The sequence below is a fragment of the Carcharhinus amblyrhynchos genome, chromosome 16 (assembly GCF_965287045.1).
Source record: "Carcharhinus amblyrhynchos chromosome 16, sCarAmb.v2.hapA, whole genome shotgun sequence".
NCBI classification, from domain to species: domain Eukaryota; kingdom Metazoa; phylum Chordata; class Chondrichthyes; order Carcharhiniformes; family Carcharhinidae; genus Carcharhinus; species Carcharhinus amblyrhynchos.
Genome location: NC_137339.1, coordinates 58,860,179 through 58,874,690, shown reverse-complemented (window position 1 = coordinate 58,874,690; position 14,512 = coordinate 58,860,179). Strand labels below are relative to the sequence as shown.

General features: G+C 44.3%; 1 protein-coding gene across 1 annotated transcript in view; it reads right to left on the bottom strand.

The window, feature by feature from the left end:
• LOC145353693 (piezo-type mechanosensitive ion channel component 2) overlaps nucleotides 1-14,512 on the bottom strand; it is a 176,616-nt gene that overhangs the window by 1,922 nt on the left and 160,182 nt on the right. Inside the window, exons 49-54 of the mRNA XM_080204463.1 lie at nucleotides 11,250-11,438; nucleotides 10,372-10,464; nucleotides 9,165-9,334; nucleotides 8,094-8,210; nucleotides 3,907-3,986; nucleotides 2,231-2,459 (exon numbers count right to left, since the gene is read on the bottom strand). Of these exons, the coding sequence (XP_080060589.1) occupies nucleotides 2,231-2,459; nucleotides 3,907-3,986; nucleotides 8,094-8,210; nucleotides 9,165-9,334; nucleotides 10,372-10,464; nucleotides 11,250-11,438 (878 nt within the window). The remainder of the gene's footprint in view (nucleotides 1-2,230; nucleotides 2,460-3,906; nucleotides 3,987-8,093; nucleotides 8,211-9,164; nucleotides 9,335-10,371; nucleotides 10,465-11,249; nucleotides 11,439-14,512) is intronic.

Sequence of the window (14,512 nt, the reverse complement as noted above, 5' to 3'; positions counted from 1 at the left end):
GTTGTACCTCTCCCCACTGCAGATGAAATACACCAGTATATGCCACATGGCTTTGGTTACAGCTAGACATCAACAAGTGAATAAAAGCCCACATATCCCACCTCCAAATCTTATAAATTAAGCCAAATCACTGAATTTTCTTCTTCCAATGTTGTCAAAACTATAATTAAACTCAAGGCTACAAAATGTGAGTTCTAACATCAAATGATGGGGGAATATTATTAACATTAAAGACTGTAGGTGTGGGGGGAAAGGAGAATTATTAAACACTAGATAATGGGAGAGTTATAGTTGATATCTGCACTTTGTGTCATACCTACTTCCTGTATCACATCTTTAAACATGTTTTCACAAGAGAATAACAGGGCAGGCATTACAGAAGTGGGACCTATGAGATGTCCCCAGTATTGGATCCTTCAATGTGTATCATCAGAGGGAATTTGCTAGTTTAAAAATAATCTTGTGTGTTCAGTGCATCTGTCCTCCACAAAATGATCTTGAAAAGAAAGTCCACGATTGGCCCAGAGACTGAAATTTACAAGTGCTTTTCTGAGCCCCAATTTAGCTGGATTCCTGTGAGGGTTTATGTTTAAAGGGACTGTCCAGATTAGCACCTCAAAATAATGGCCAGAATTCTCTGACCTCGCCCGCCGCTGGGATTCTCTGATCCCGTTGCAATGAATGGAAATTCGGCTGAATGCCATATTCTCCATTCTTGCTGGCAGTGGTATTGGGGTGTGCACCATTGGAGAATTCCACGAATGTTCTCATGAACAACACCATAGGAGATCCACTACTCTTTGAAAAGCAATTGGTTTCCATTCATTGTATAAACAATCATGAAATTGTAACAATGCAAAATAGTTAGCTAATCTCTATAATGCTCCAATAGCCATTGTTATGAAGTTGAGTTTATAAAGAATCTAAAGAAAATGTTAGAAAAACATTAAAAAGCTGATTTTGGTTTTAGTGTTTGGAGGTTTAAAATGCAAATACATCCAAAGTCTCAGATTGTATCCAAAGCAAAGCAGCAGGGTTGCCTGGGTAACAGGCTTCAGGTCTTTGAATGTTTGAATTTTGCCCAATAAATTGAAAGCAGACACTCAGCTACCAAGAACATATAAGATTTGAGTTTGATGATGTTTAAAAAAAACAAATCAATCCTGTTGTAGGAAAATTGATAGGCCATCACTGGTATAAAAAAAGTACAAGAGGAAAACAAGGGTTAGTAACTCAGTTGAGAAGGAGAGAGCAGCTTTCCACCCTACATCTGCATATATCTCTTAAGAGAATGCACCATCTAACCACTGAAAGGTATCAAATCAAAAAGAACCCACAGATAGAGGGAATTCATAGGAGAACTCCAAAAGTTTCCAAAAATCACAAAATCTGGTTGTATTGCTTGAGAGTGCTGAAATTCTATTTTTTTTGTTAATAAATGGACATTGTATTTATTTGAACAGCGTTCCATTAGAATCTTATTTTATTCAGAATGTTACTTTTTAGTTAAAGTTCCCTGTTAGTTAAATAAATAAATTGTTAAATGTTCATTTTAAACTGAATGTCAGGATTTCTGTGAGTTAATCACTAATCATTACTGAAGGACAGTTCACACCTTCCCACACACTTTTAACTGATTAAGAGAGACAAGGTATTCCTCTTTCGGGGGATTCGGCTTTACATCTTAAAGGGGAACAACCTCTGCATTCCAACACCATGGACAGCACAAGTATAGACAGAGAACAATGTTGTGATGTTACTCCTGTTTGATCATCATAAAAAGAGAGGCAACGTGGCTCACTGAGATTCAGATGTCTTCCTCACTTTTTCTACCTGCATTGGCTGGGTTGTGGAGTTATTGCTAAGGTTTAAGCAGATTCTCATATGACAACATTCTTACGCTGCATTCAAGGCATAGATAACTTGGGGTTCAGATTCCCCAGAGCCCCACTAAGATACGACACGCAAGGCTAGTCAGAGTGAAAGGGAGCATGGAGTTCCCATCCAGTCCCCCTCCCAATCCTTCATGCAATCATTGTGAAATCTGACCATTCAAACCAAGTTGTTTATTTCACAATACCAGTGATAATTGCCCATTTTGTATTGGCTTATCATTCACCATGGGCAATTCTGTATTCATAGCTACCCCATTCCTGGACCTATATACCAATAGTGTGGGTTCACCCCTCAAGTGTAGAACAAGAGATCTGGAAACAGAAGACATCTTTACCCATATCCAGCAAGGAAATCCATACTCGAAGGGCTGACTTTGTCATTGAAGATGATGAGTTGCATGTCGCTGCAATGCTGGCTGGCACAGTCGGGCTTCCATTCCTTGATGTTCCACCACTTCATCTTTCCATGTGATGTGTTGTCTGGCCCGGGCTCCTCTGCTATCTGCAGCGAGATGTTCCTGTAGAAAGCCAGATTGTTCTCAGCAGCACCGGAAACAGCTGTAGCTATTTTGGAAGCAAAACACACACAAGATGCCGCTCAGTCTTCCCTGGTACTAGACCATTACATTGAATCAGAGAATGGTTACAGCATAGAATGGGCAGCACAGAGGTAGCAGAGTCCTGGGTTTGTTTCCCAGCTTGGGTCATTATCTGTGACTAGACCCTTACATAAGAGTTTCATAAGCATAAGAGTTTGCATGTTCTCAGCATGGACAAGTGGGTTCCCTCCACAATCCAATGCAGGTTAGGTTAATTGGCCACGTTAAATTGCCCTTGCGGGTACAGCAGGCAGTAAAGAAAGTAAATGGTACGTTTATCTTCATAAGAGGATTTGATTTGATTTATTATTGTGTTGGTATAAACTGTTTCTTGCGTGCTACACGGACAGGCATACCATTCATAGAGTACGTAGGAGAGAAGGAAAGGAGAGGGTGCAGAACGTAATGTTACTGTCATAACTAGGGTGTAAAGGAAGATTAGCTTAATATAAGTTTAGAAATAGGGATATTTTACTGCAATTGTACAGGGCATTGGTGAGGCCACAACTGGAGTATTGTGTGGAGTTGTGGTGTCCTTATCTGAGCAAGGATGTCCTTGATATAGAGGGAGTGCAGTGAAGGTCTCCCAGGCTGATTCCTAGAATGGCAGATCTGTCATATGAGGAGAGATTGAGTCAGTCAGGATTACATTCATTGGAATTTAGAAGAGTGAGAGGTGGTCTCGTAGAAACTTATAAAATTCTAGCAGGATTAGAGAGGATGGATTCAAAGAGAATGTTCCCAATGGTGGGGCAGTCCGGAACTAGGGGACACAGTTTGAGGGTAAGGATTAAACCTTTTAGAATTGAGGTGACGAGAAATTTCTTCACTCAGAGGGTGGTGCATGTGTGGAATTCATTACCACAGGAAGTAGTTGAGGCCAAAATGTTGTGTGATTTCAGGAAGAAATTAGATATAGCTCTTAGGGCTAAAGTAATTAAGGGATATGGCGTGGAGGGGGGGAAATCAGGATATTGAATTTGATAATCAGTCATGATGGAAATGAATGGTGGGGCAGGCTCAAAGGGCTGAATGGCCTATTCCTGCCTCTATTTTCTATGTTTCTATGTAAAAGAACTAGCAAAAGCACCCACAAGGACTTTGAGTGGTGAATCTGTGGAACTCACTACCATAGAAAGTAGTTGAGGCCAAAACATTGTGCTGTTTCAAGAAGAATTTAGATACAGTTCTTGGGGCTAAAGAGATCAGGATATTAAATCTGATGATCAGCCAAGATCAAAATGAATGGCAGAACAGGCTGGAAGGGCCAAAGAGTCTCGTCCCACTTCTAGTTTCTATGTTTCTCTATACATACATTGCTTGTCAGGACTCCTTGTTCACCTACTACATACAGATAGACGCAAGAGGTTACTGAGGAAGATCCCAGTTAATTATTTCAGGCCTTTACTCACCTACGCGGAGTCGGAAGGCCGGTTTAGCTTCAGGCTGCCCTGTCGCTCGAATGTATTTTGGTAACAAACCCTCAATTAACCTAAAATGAGACAGAATAATTATCATTCCAAATCATCAATGTTTGTGAGAAGGTAAAGGAGATCGTAAGAGCAACCTGCATGGATTGCCATAGAGCTGGCATCTCTGGTGGATGCCACTCCTGCAGTTCTGATTCTGATTAAATGATGTCTTACCCTGCAATGTGCCAGCTGCTGTGCCAGGAAGCAGCAGGTCACCCACAACCAAGTGAGAGAGGGGGAGGGGCTTTGGAAGCAAGGGTCGGGGGCGGGGGGGGCGCGGATTGAGGGTGGGAGAAGCGACATTAGGTGAGGAAGGAGTAAGAATCAGGTGGTGTAGCGGGAACTGAGGATGGATGTGTGGGGAGAGTGGGGAATGTAAGGATACAGGCATGCAGAGGGTCCTGAGGCCAGGCAGGGAGCGAGCAACACCGGGGAGAGGGAGGGGGAGGAAGGCAGTTGGGGGGTTGGGGAAGGAGCCAGGGAAGTGTGGAGCACAAGGCAGCGAGACCAGGGGGCAGGAGGGAAAGAGACAGAGGACAGGGCAAATAAGAGTGGAGGGTGGGGAAGGGCATAGAAAGGGGAAGTGAAGGCAGGGTGGGGCAGCAGGATGTGGATTGGATGTGGGGCAGGGGTAATTAGGTCAGGGGGAGGGCAATGAGGCTGTGAAAGTGGAGAGTGAAGCTGGGCAGGGGTATTGAACCCCGGTGTTGGCTTGGAGCAGCGGGAGGCATGAGGATGGGTGTTGGGTAGGGAAGCAAGGGTGAAGGAGGGGGAAGAGGAGTGGGTCAAGAGAGGATGATGGTGTAAATGGCGTGGGAAAGGAATGAGGTGGCGGGGGGTGGGGAGAGAAGGAGAGGAGGAACAGAATGAAAGAAAGGGGATGGGACGGGAGTAGGGGAAGAGGGGAATGAAGGGAGGAGGAATGGAAGAGAGGGATGGGGAGGAGGAACTGACAGAGGGGTGCAGGGAGGGAGATGGGAGGAAGAAGCATGGCAGGATGGGGGAGGGACAAGCAAAGCGGTGGAGTGGGAATTGAGGTGCAGAAGGGGGAAATGATTGAGGGGAAGCTGTTTTCTGACAAATGCTTCCTTTCTGAGTCCAGACTCTCACAGTCACTGCTCTCTGGGCTGGTGACATTATTGAGTGAATCACTGGTGACAGAGAGAGAGAGAGAGAGACTGGGAAAACACAACACAGTGGGAAATTTAAAGGTCTGATTGAGCTCCTCAAAGCTTTTTTATTATTCAGTTTTTACAGGACGTGTGCGTCGTTGGCTGGATAGAGGGCATTTGAAAGTCAACCACATTGCTGTGGCTCAGGAATCACATGTAGGTCAGACCAGGTAAGGACGGCACATTTCCTTCGCTAAAAGACATTAGTGAACAACATGGGTTTTCCCGTCAATCAACTTTCATGGTCATCAGTAGATTTTTAATTCCAGATCTACATTGAATTCAAATATCACCATCTGCCGTGGTGGGATTTGAACCTGGTACCCCCAATCTTCCTCTGGATCTCTGGATTACTATTCCAGAGGCAATGCCACTGCACCATGGTGGGATTCGAACCTGGTGCCCCAGATCTTGCTCTGGGTCTCTGGATTACTAATCCAGTAACAGTGCCACTGCACTGTGGTGGGAATTGAACCTGGTGCCCCCAGTCTTCCTCTGAGTCTCTGGATTACTCATCCAGTGACAATGCCGTTGCACCATGGTAGGATTCGAACCTGGTGCTCCATATCTTGCTCTGGGTCTCTGGATTACTATTCCCTACTGCATCCCTTTCTCGCCTGTCCATGCCAGGCCTCGCTTCTTTCACCCCCAAGCCCAACTTTGGTTCCCCCTTCCCAGGCCTCACTTTCCACCCCCCTCCCCTGATCTGGTTCCTGCTGCTCCACCCATCCTCATTTCACCCTCGCCTGCTGTCACTTCTGCAATGTTCACTTGCCAGTCACCTTTTGTTTCTCACCTGAAGTGCAAGGAGGAGCTGCGGAGGTTTGGGTGGCACAGTGGCACAGCGCTTAGCACAGCTGTCTCACAGCTCCAAGAACCCAGGTTCAATTCCCGGCTTGGGTCACTGTCAATGTGGAGTTTGTACATCCTCCCCATGTCTGTGTGGGTTTCCTCCCACAGTCCAAAAGATGCGCTGGTTAGGTGTATTGGCCATGCTAAATTCTCCCTCAGCGTACCCGAACAAGCACCGGAATGTGGCAACTGGGGGATTTTCACAGGGAGGTGGTGGAGGGTAGTTTGAAGCAGCCTGTCACCTGGCCATGACTTTAACTCTTCACTCTCACTGATCAAAGGCTCCCCAGCCTGTAGGTCTCACTAAAGAAGCACTACCCACCATGAGCTATGCCACTTGAACTTGCCAAGTTCTGCCCAGCTTGAAGAATCAGCATGCGGCCTGTTAAAGCCAGAATTCAAGATAAAAGAGATGCTTGGTGGTCTATTGGCTTAATATGTCCATCTAATATCTTGAAAAGGCCTCTCCACTCATCTTCAAACCCACCTGATAGAATTCAGAACAGGGTGTGAATATGTTGGATTCCTGAGCCAACGTCACTTCCAGAAAGTTTAAATGTCCTCAGCCATAGAAACCATAGAAAATTACAGCTTAGAAACAGGCCTTTTGGCCCTTCTTGTCTGTGCCGAACCATTCTTTGCCTAGTCCCACTGACCTGCACTTGGACCATATCCCTCCACACCCCTCTCATCCTTGTACCTGTCCAAGTTTTTCTTAAATGTTATAAGTGATCCCGCGTTTACCACTTTATCAGGCAGCTCATTCCACACTCCCACCACTCTCTACGTGAAGAAGCCCCCCCTAATATTCCCTTTAAACTTTTCTCATTTCACCTTTAACCCATGCCCTCTGGTTTTTCTCTCCCCTAGCCTCAGTGGAAAAAGCCTGCTTGCATTCATTCTATCTATACCCATCAAAATCTTATACACCTCTATCAAATATCCCCTCATTCTTCCACGCTCCAGGGAATAAAGTGCTAACCTATTCAATCTCTCTCTGTAACTCAGCTTCTCAAGTCCCGGCAACATCCTCGTGAACCTTCTCTGCACTCTTTCAACCTTATTTACATCCTTCCTGTAACTAGGTGGCTAAAACTGTACACAATACTCTAAATTTGGCCGCACCAATGCCTTATATAACCTCACCATAACACTCCAACTTTTATACTCGATACTCTGATTTATAAAGGCCAATGTACCAAAAGCACTCTTTACAACCCTATCTACCTATGACATCACTTTTAGGGAATTCTGTACCTGTGTGCCCAGATCCCTCTGTTCAACTGCACTCTTCAGAGTCCTACCATTTACCCTGTATGTTGGTTTGTCCTTCCAAAGTGCAATACCTCACACTTGTTTGCATTAAATTCCATTTGCCATTTTTTAGCCCATTTTTCTAGTTGGTCCAAATCCTTCTGCAAGCTTTGAAAACCTTCCTCAGTGACCACTGCACCTCCAATCTTTGTATCATCAGCAAGTTTCCTGATCCAATTTACCACATTATCATCCAGATCATTGATGTAGATGACAAATAACAATGGACCCAACACCGATCCCTGTGGCACACCACTAGTCACACGCCTTCACTCAGAGAAGCAATCCTCCACAACCACTCTCTGGCTTCTTCCATTGAGCCAGTGTCTAATCCAATTTATTACCTCCCCATGTATATCTAGCGACTGAGCCTTCCTAACTAACGTCCCATGAGGGACCTTGTCAAAGGCGTTGCTGAAATCCAGGTAGACAACATCCACCGTCTTCCCTTCATCCACTTTCCTGGTAACCTTCTTGAAAAACTCTCATAGATTGATCAAACATGACCTACCTCACACAAAGCCATGTTGACTCTCCCTAATAAGTCCCTGTCTATCCAAATATTTGTAGGTCCTATCCCTTATCACACCTTCCAATAACTTGCCCACCACCGATGTCAAACTTACTGGCCTATAATTTCCCAGGTTTCTTTTGGAACCTTTTTTAAACAACTCAAACCCGCCTCACCTTGTCTGGAAATAACCCCCACCCCGCTTAATGAACCTAAAGCAAATAGTTTGAGATGTGATTGCCATAAAACATGAAACAGGCAACAAGAACATAACATACACTGGCTCCTCACGGCTTCCATCCAACAGCTGAACCAGCTCCTTTCTCACTTCCCTTCCTGTGCAAAGCACTGTGTGTTTCCCAAAAGCTTCAGGATTCATCAACACAGAAGCATTCCTGTAGGAAGATAAGAAACAGGAATCAGGAATCTACAGATTTACAAGCACAACACCAACTGAGATAAACTGATCAGAAACAACTCTGCCATAGGGGATCGCCCAGCTGTGGTGCTCCACATTCTCAGCAAGCACATCACTATCACACTGTCCCTGTGTGTCTCACCATGTTTAATGTCATAACATTTTATACACAAGAAAAATGCCAGAAGCAAAATATATATTTAAGACTTATGTACGTACAGGATATATTTAACCTGTGATCCATAAACGAGATATCTTTGAATAGGAGCAGCATGGGGTAAAGTTCCCTTCACATTGTTCCCATCAAACATTCCCAGGACTGGTACAGCATGGGGTTAGATACAGATTGAGGCTCCCTCTACACAGTCCCCTTCAAACACTTCCAGGACAGGTACAGCACAGGATTAGATACCGAGTAAAACTCCTTCCATCTCCATCAAATACTCCGAGGACAGGTGCAAGCATGGAGTTAGATACAGAGTAAAGCACTCTCTACAAAACTCCCATCAAACACTCCCAGGACAGATACAGCATGGAGTTAGATACAAAGTAAAGCTCCCTCTACACTGTCCCCAACAAACACTCCAGAGTGGATTGGACAGAGGGTAAACTATCCCTTGCATTAGACACCTTCTTACCCAACCATTTTCTGTTTTGAAAACCAACCATTTTGATTCTAAGGGAGATTTAATGGCAAGTTGTGCAGGCTTTTATAACCTTTGTTCCTTCTCTCTGCAAGCTTTGCTCTGTAAGTGATCTTTAAGTATCCATGGTCCAAGGTGATTTCCTTCTGTGGAAACATACTGAAAAGCACAAAGCAAGAGTCTGTGGTTTCAGTGTGTTTTCATTCTGGTTGGTGATTGATTCTGTTTTAATGAAGCCACAGGTTGTATTTTTCTATGTGAATTTAATTCTGTGCCACAAGCTGTACCTCAGAATGGTCCAGTGTAGATGTATGTAAATCTGTGAAGAATTGGCAATTTCTTCTTTCATTGCCTTGAGAGTGGCAGGGCTGATACTCCACAGCAGATTGGCATCACTCTTTATATGGGCCACCATGATGTCTTCTGGCATGTAGTTAACCAAGAATTGCATAGCAGACTATGGAAATGAAAAAAAAAATGCTTGTTTTAATGATATCTTTAAAAATTCATTTTAACCTCCATTTCATCCATCTGCCATTGATTCTATCGCCACATCTTATTCCAGGCCCCCCCACCCCGGCATCAGCCACCCTTCTACCTAATCCCCAACACTCCGCCATGTGGAGGAAACTCACGCAGACACAGGGAGAATATGCAAGCTCCACACAAACAGTGACTCAAGCCGGGAATCGAACCCGGGTCCCTGGCGCTGTGAACCACTGTGCCACCATGCTGCCCATTTGAAAGATAACTGGATCTTCCTCTGCAAGGCTAAGGAACAGGTGCTGGAAACTGGGGTAAAAATGAGTGGCTAGTTTCTTTTTACTTTACCAGTGCTGATATGATGGGCTGAATGTCCTCTCTTTGCATGGTAGCTTTTCCATGATTCTATTTATCTTGAGCGCCACTCCCAAATGACCGAACGCAAGTTCACAATTTTCCACGCTAGGATCTGAACTCTTACCCACTGAATTATTGATCCAGAAATGCCATGGCCTGGTGGTATTATTGTTAGACTATTAAGCCAGAAACTCAGCTAGAGACCAGGGTTCGAATCCCGCCACGATAGCTAGTGGAATTTGAAATCAATAAAAAAAATCTGGAATTAATAATCTACTGATGACATGAAACCAATGTCAACTATTGGAAAAATCCACCTGGTTTACTAATGGCCTATAGGGAAGGAAATCTACCACCCTTACCTGGTCTGGCCTACATGTGACACCAGAGCCACAGCAATGCGGTTGACTCTCAACTGCCCTCAGGCAATGAGGGATGTACAATAAATGCTGGCCCAGCCAGTAACGCCCATGTCTCACGAATGAATAAAACAAAACTAACCCGATATCCATAACTGTAGTGATCACGTTTGTGCCCACCAACCATGGAAGTTGCCTAACTTGTCCATCCCATTCCTTTGATCTCTGTAACCTCTCCACAACCTCCCTCTCCTTTTTATTGAGTGGGATTCTTACCCGTTACATGGAGCCTTACCGGATAATGGCTGTATTGATTAGTGAGCTCATTATATGCTGCGGTGGAGAGAGGCCTGAGGTTCTGCTGCTGTGCACTCATTGTAAAGAGGGGCTACATACACAGAAAGAAAGTACGCATTGTAACAATAACTTGCATTGAGATTGTGCATTTAAATATTCCATTGTACTTCACAGTTAGAACTTCACATTGTGTCATATAAAGAGATCTTAGCAAAAGAGGAATATTAAGGCGCATTAATCCTGATCCATGCATTAGTCAGCACAAGGTCAATTTCTCGAATCCTGTCTTCATTACACTGTAACCTTTTAATCAGAATATCACTGCCTGCCGCTGACGCAGCACCAATTCCTGCACCATCATGCCTCTTGTTGCTGTTCCTCAGTATGCTCATCCTTGCTCACAGATCCCTCTGAACCCCCCACTGCCACCCCAGTTTAAGTTTTTGCTGACACATACTCTAGCCTATCTGCAACTGTGGTATAAAAGTATCTGGCATTGCAAGGGTTAATGTGGAACTGAGAACAGTACCATTCACAGAGTGATATATAAGAACACATAGCCTGGGACTAGAGTCAGTTGTGGACTGAACAGAGACCTGTGTAGAAACAAGCATGGAGTTAGCAATACCTTTTATATATATATATTTATATAGCTACTTGTTGTCAACAAATTCTTAGGGTGGAATTTTCCACCTCCTCCATGGCAAACGTCATGGAGGACAGGAGTAGAAAATGTAGCTAGAAGGCCAGAAATCTGTTTCACGCCATCGTAAAACCAATTTGTGATCATCCGTGGTCATATTGAGTGGAGGAGCTGGCTGAATGGCCTAATTCCAAGGAGCTCCACAAGTCCAAAGTTGTCAAGGTGCCTCTTACCTCATATCCACCAATGCTTATCTTGACAGAGACATCCAATGGCTGATTGGTCACTCCGGCAACAGACTTGATCAATGACATGAAGAGCAGCGGGAACCAAACGATGCAGATCAGGGAGAAGATGATGAGGCCACCCATTCCATACTTCACCAACATATTCTTCTTCTGACCGGCTGCCTGAGGGTACCTCTGAGGAGAAACATTGGCACCTTTAGGAGGCAGTTGGCATACCAGCAACATTGCTCTTGGCATGTGTAAGAGAAGCAAGCTGGGTTCCTTAACATTGTCTCAGAATTTAACGATAATGAAGAGTTTATTCTCCTCTCAGTCAAGACATTAAACACTGTGAATAGAAATTGAGATTTTATGCATTGAGGTCCACTTATTAATTACGTGATATTAATTAGTTAATTAAGTATCAACTGTGTTTCTTCCAGTTGAGTTCTAAGCTAACAATGAGCTCAAGGGAATAGGTTTGTCCTGCTGGGATATAAAGATAGCAGAAGCATTAACATTCTAATAAAATGCCATCTTGATTGGAAACATTTAGCTGTAATTCTGTCTCCTAAAGATGGTGCCTGACCTCCTGAGTATTTCCAGCATTTTCTGTTTCAATTTCAGATTTCGAGAATCTGCAGTAATTTGCTTTTCTATTACTGACAGACCACAAGATGTAGGAGCAGAAGTAGGCCATTCGGCCCATTGAGTCTGTTCACCATTCAATGAGATTATGACTGATCTGATGTGATAATCCACAACTCCACTTTCCCACCTTATCCCTATAGGCCGCGATTTGCTTACTGATTAAAACTTTGTCTATCTCAGCCATGAACATACTTAATGACCCCATAACAAATTTGACAGATTCACTACCCTCTGAGAGAAGTAATTCCTCCTCATTTCTGTCTTAAATGGGCGAATGGAGAGTTCTGGCCTCAGACAGAGTATATAAAGCACAGACAGTTTACAGATTACTGATTAGAATGCGAATTTTTACACCTAACCTGCTGTTCAATCCTAAAGTGGCCGACAGTGGACTTGAACAGCAGGTTAGGTGTAAAGATTTGCATTCTAATCAGTAATCTGTGCTTTATATGCTCTGTCTGAGGCCAGAACTCTCCATTCACCTGACGAAGGGACAAACCTCGAAAGCTTGTGAGTTTACTATCAAATAAATCGGTTGGACTTAAACCAGGTGTTGTCAGACTTTTTACTGTGTTTACCCCAGTCCAACGCCGGCATATCCACATCTTAAATGGGTGACCCCTTACTCTGAAATTGTGCTCCCTGATCTTAGACTCTCCCACGAGGGGAAACAATCTCTCAGCATCCACCCTGTCAAGCCCCCTGAGAATTCTGTATGTCCAGGAAGGTTACCTCTCATTCTTCTAAACTCCGATGAGTATAGGATCAACGTACTAAATCTCTCATAAGAAAATCCTTCCATACCCAGGGTCAACCAGGGTTTTGTGGCGGGTAGGTCGTGCCTTACTAACCTTATTGAGTTTTTTGAGAAAGTGACCAAAGAGGTGGATAGGGGTAAGGCAGTGGACGTGGTATATATGGATTTTAGTAAGGCGTTTGATAAGGTTCACCATGGTAGGCTTCTGCAGAAAATGCAGATGTATGGGATTGGGGGTGATCTAGGGAATTGGATCAGGAATTGGCTAGCGGATAGGAGACAGAGGGTGGTGGCTGATGGTAAATATTCATCATGGAGTTCGGTTACGAGTGGTGTGCCTCAGGGATCTGTTTTGTGGCCACTGCTGTTTGTAATTTTTATTAATGATCTGGATGAGGGTATAGTTGGGTGGATTAGTAAATTTGCTGATGACACCAAAGTCGGAGGTGTGGTAGATAGTGAGGAAGGGTGTCATAGTTTGCAGGAAGACTTAGACAGGTTGCAGAGCTGGGCCGGGAGGTGGCGGATGGAGTTTAATGCGGAGAAGTGTGAGGTAATTCACTTTGGTAGGAATAACAGATGTGTTGAGTATAGGGCTAACGGGAGGACTTTGAATAGTGTGAATGAGCAGAGGGATCTAGGTGTATGTGTACATAGATCCCTGAAAGTTGGGAATCAAGTAGATAAGGTTGTTAAGAAGGCATATGGTGTCTTGGCATTTATTGGTAGGGGGATTGAATTTAGGAGTCGCAGCGTTATGTTGCAACTGTACACAACTCTGGTGGGGCCGCACTTGGAGTACTGTGTGCAGTTCTGGTCCCCACATTACAGGAAGGATGTGGAGGCTTTGGAGAGGGTGCAGAGGAGGTCTACCAGGATGTTGCCTGGTATGGAGGGGAGGTCCTATGAGGAGAGGCTGAGGGATTTGGGGTTGTTTTCGCTGAAAAGAAGGCGGCTAAGAGGGGATCTTATTGAAACATATAAGATGATTAGAAGTTTAGATAGGGTGGATAGCGATAGCCTTTTTCCTCTGATGGAGAAATCTAGCACGAGGGGGCATGGCTTTAAATTAAGCGGGGGTAGTTATAGGACGGATGTCAGGGGTAGGTTCTTTACCCAGAAGGTGGTGAGGGATTGGAATGCCCTGCCTGCTGCGGTTGTAAATGTGCCTAGTTTGGGGGCGTTTAAGAGATCCGTGGATAGGTTTATGGACGAAAAGGGATTGGTTTAGGTTAGTGGGTCATTGTTTTTTAACTGGTCGGCGCAACATCGTGGGCCGAAGGGCCTGTTCTGCGCTGTAATGTTCTATGTTCTATGTTCTATGTTCTAACCTAGTAAACCTTCTCTGGAATGTTTCCAATGCCAGCATATTTTGCCTTAGATAAGAGAACTAAAACTGTTCACAGTATTCCAGGTGTGGTCTAACTAGTGCCTTGGATAGTTTTAGCAAGACTTCCTTATTTTATACTGTACTCCCTTTGAAGTAAAGGCCAACATTCTATTTGCCTTCCTAGTACCTGTTGAATTTGCATGCTAGTTTTTTGTGATTTACACATGAGAACAGAGGGCGGCACAGTGGGGCATAGTTAGCACTGCTGCCTCACAGCACTAGGGATCCGGGTTCAACTCCAGCCTTGCGTGACTGTCTGTATGGACAGTTCTCCTTGTGTCTGTGTGGGTTTCTTCCACGTGCTCACAATCCAAAGATATGCAGGTTCGGTGGATTAGGAACCATACTAAATTGCCTCTTAGTGTCCTAGGATGTGTGTAGGTTGTTCAGTAAGGCCTCACAGCCTGCAATGATCACCATCTTGCTATCTTTCAGGAAGAATGGGTAAGTGTTTGTTTAATCACTGCGGAG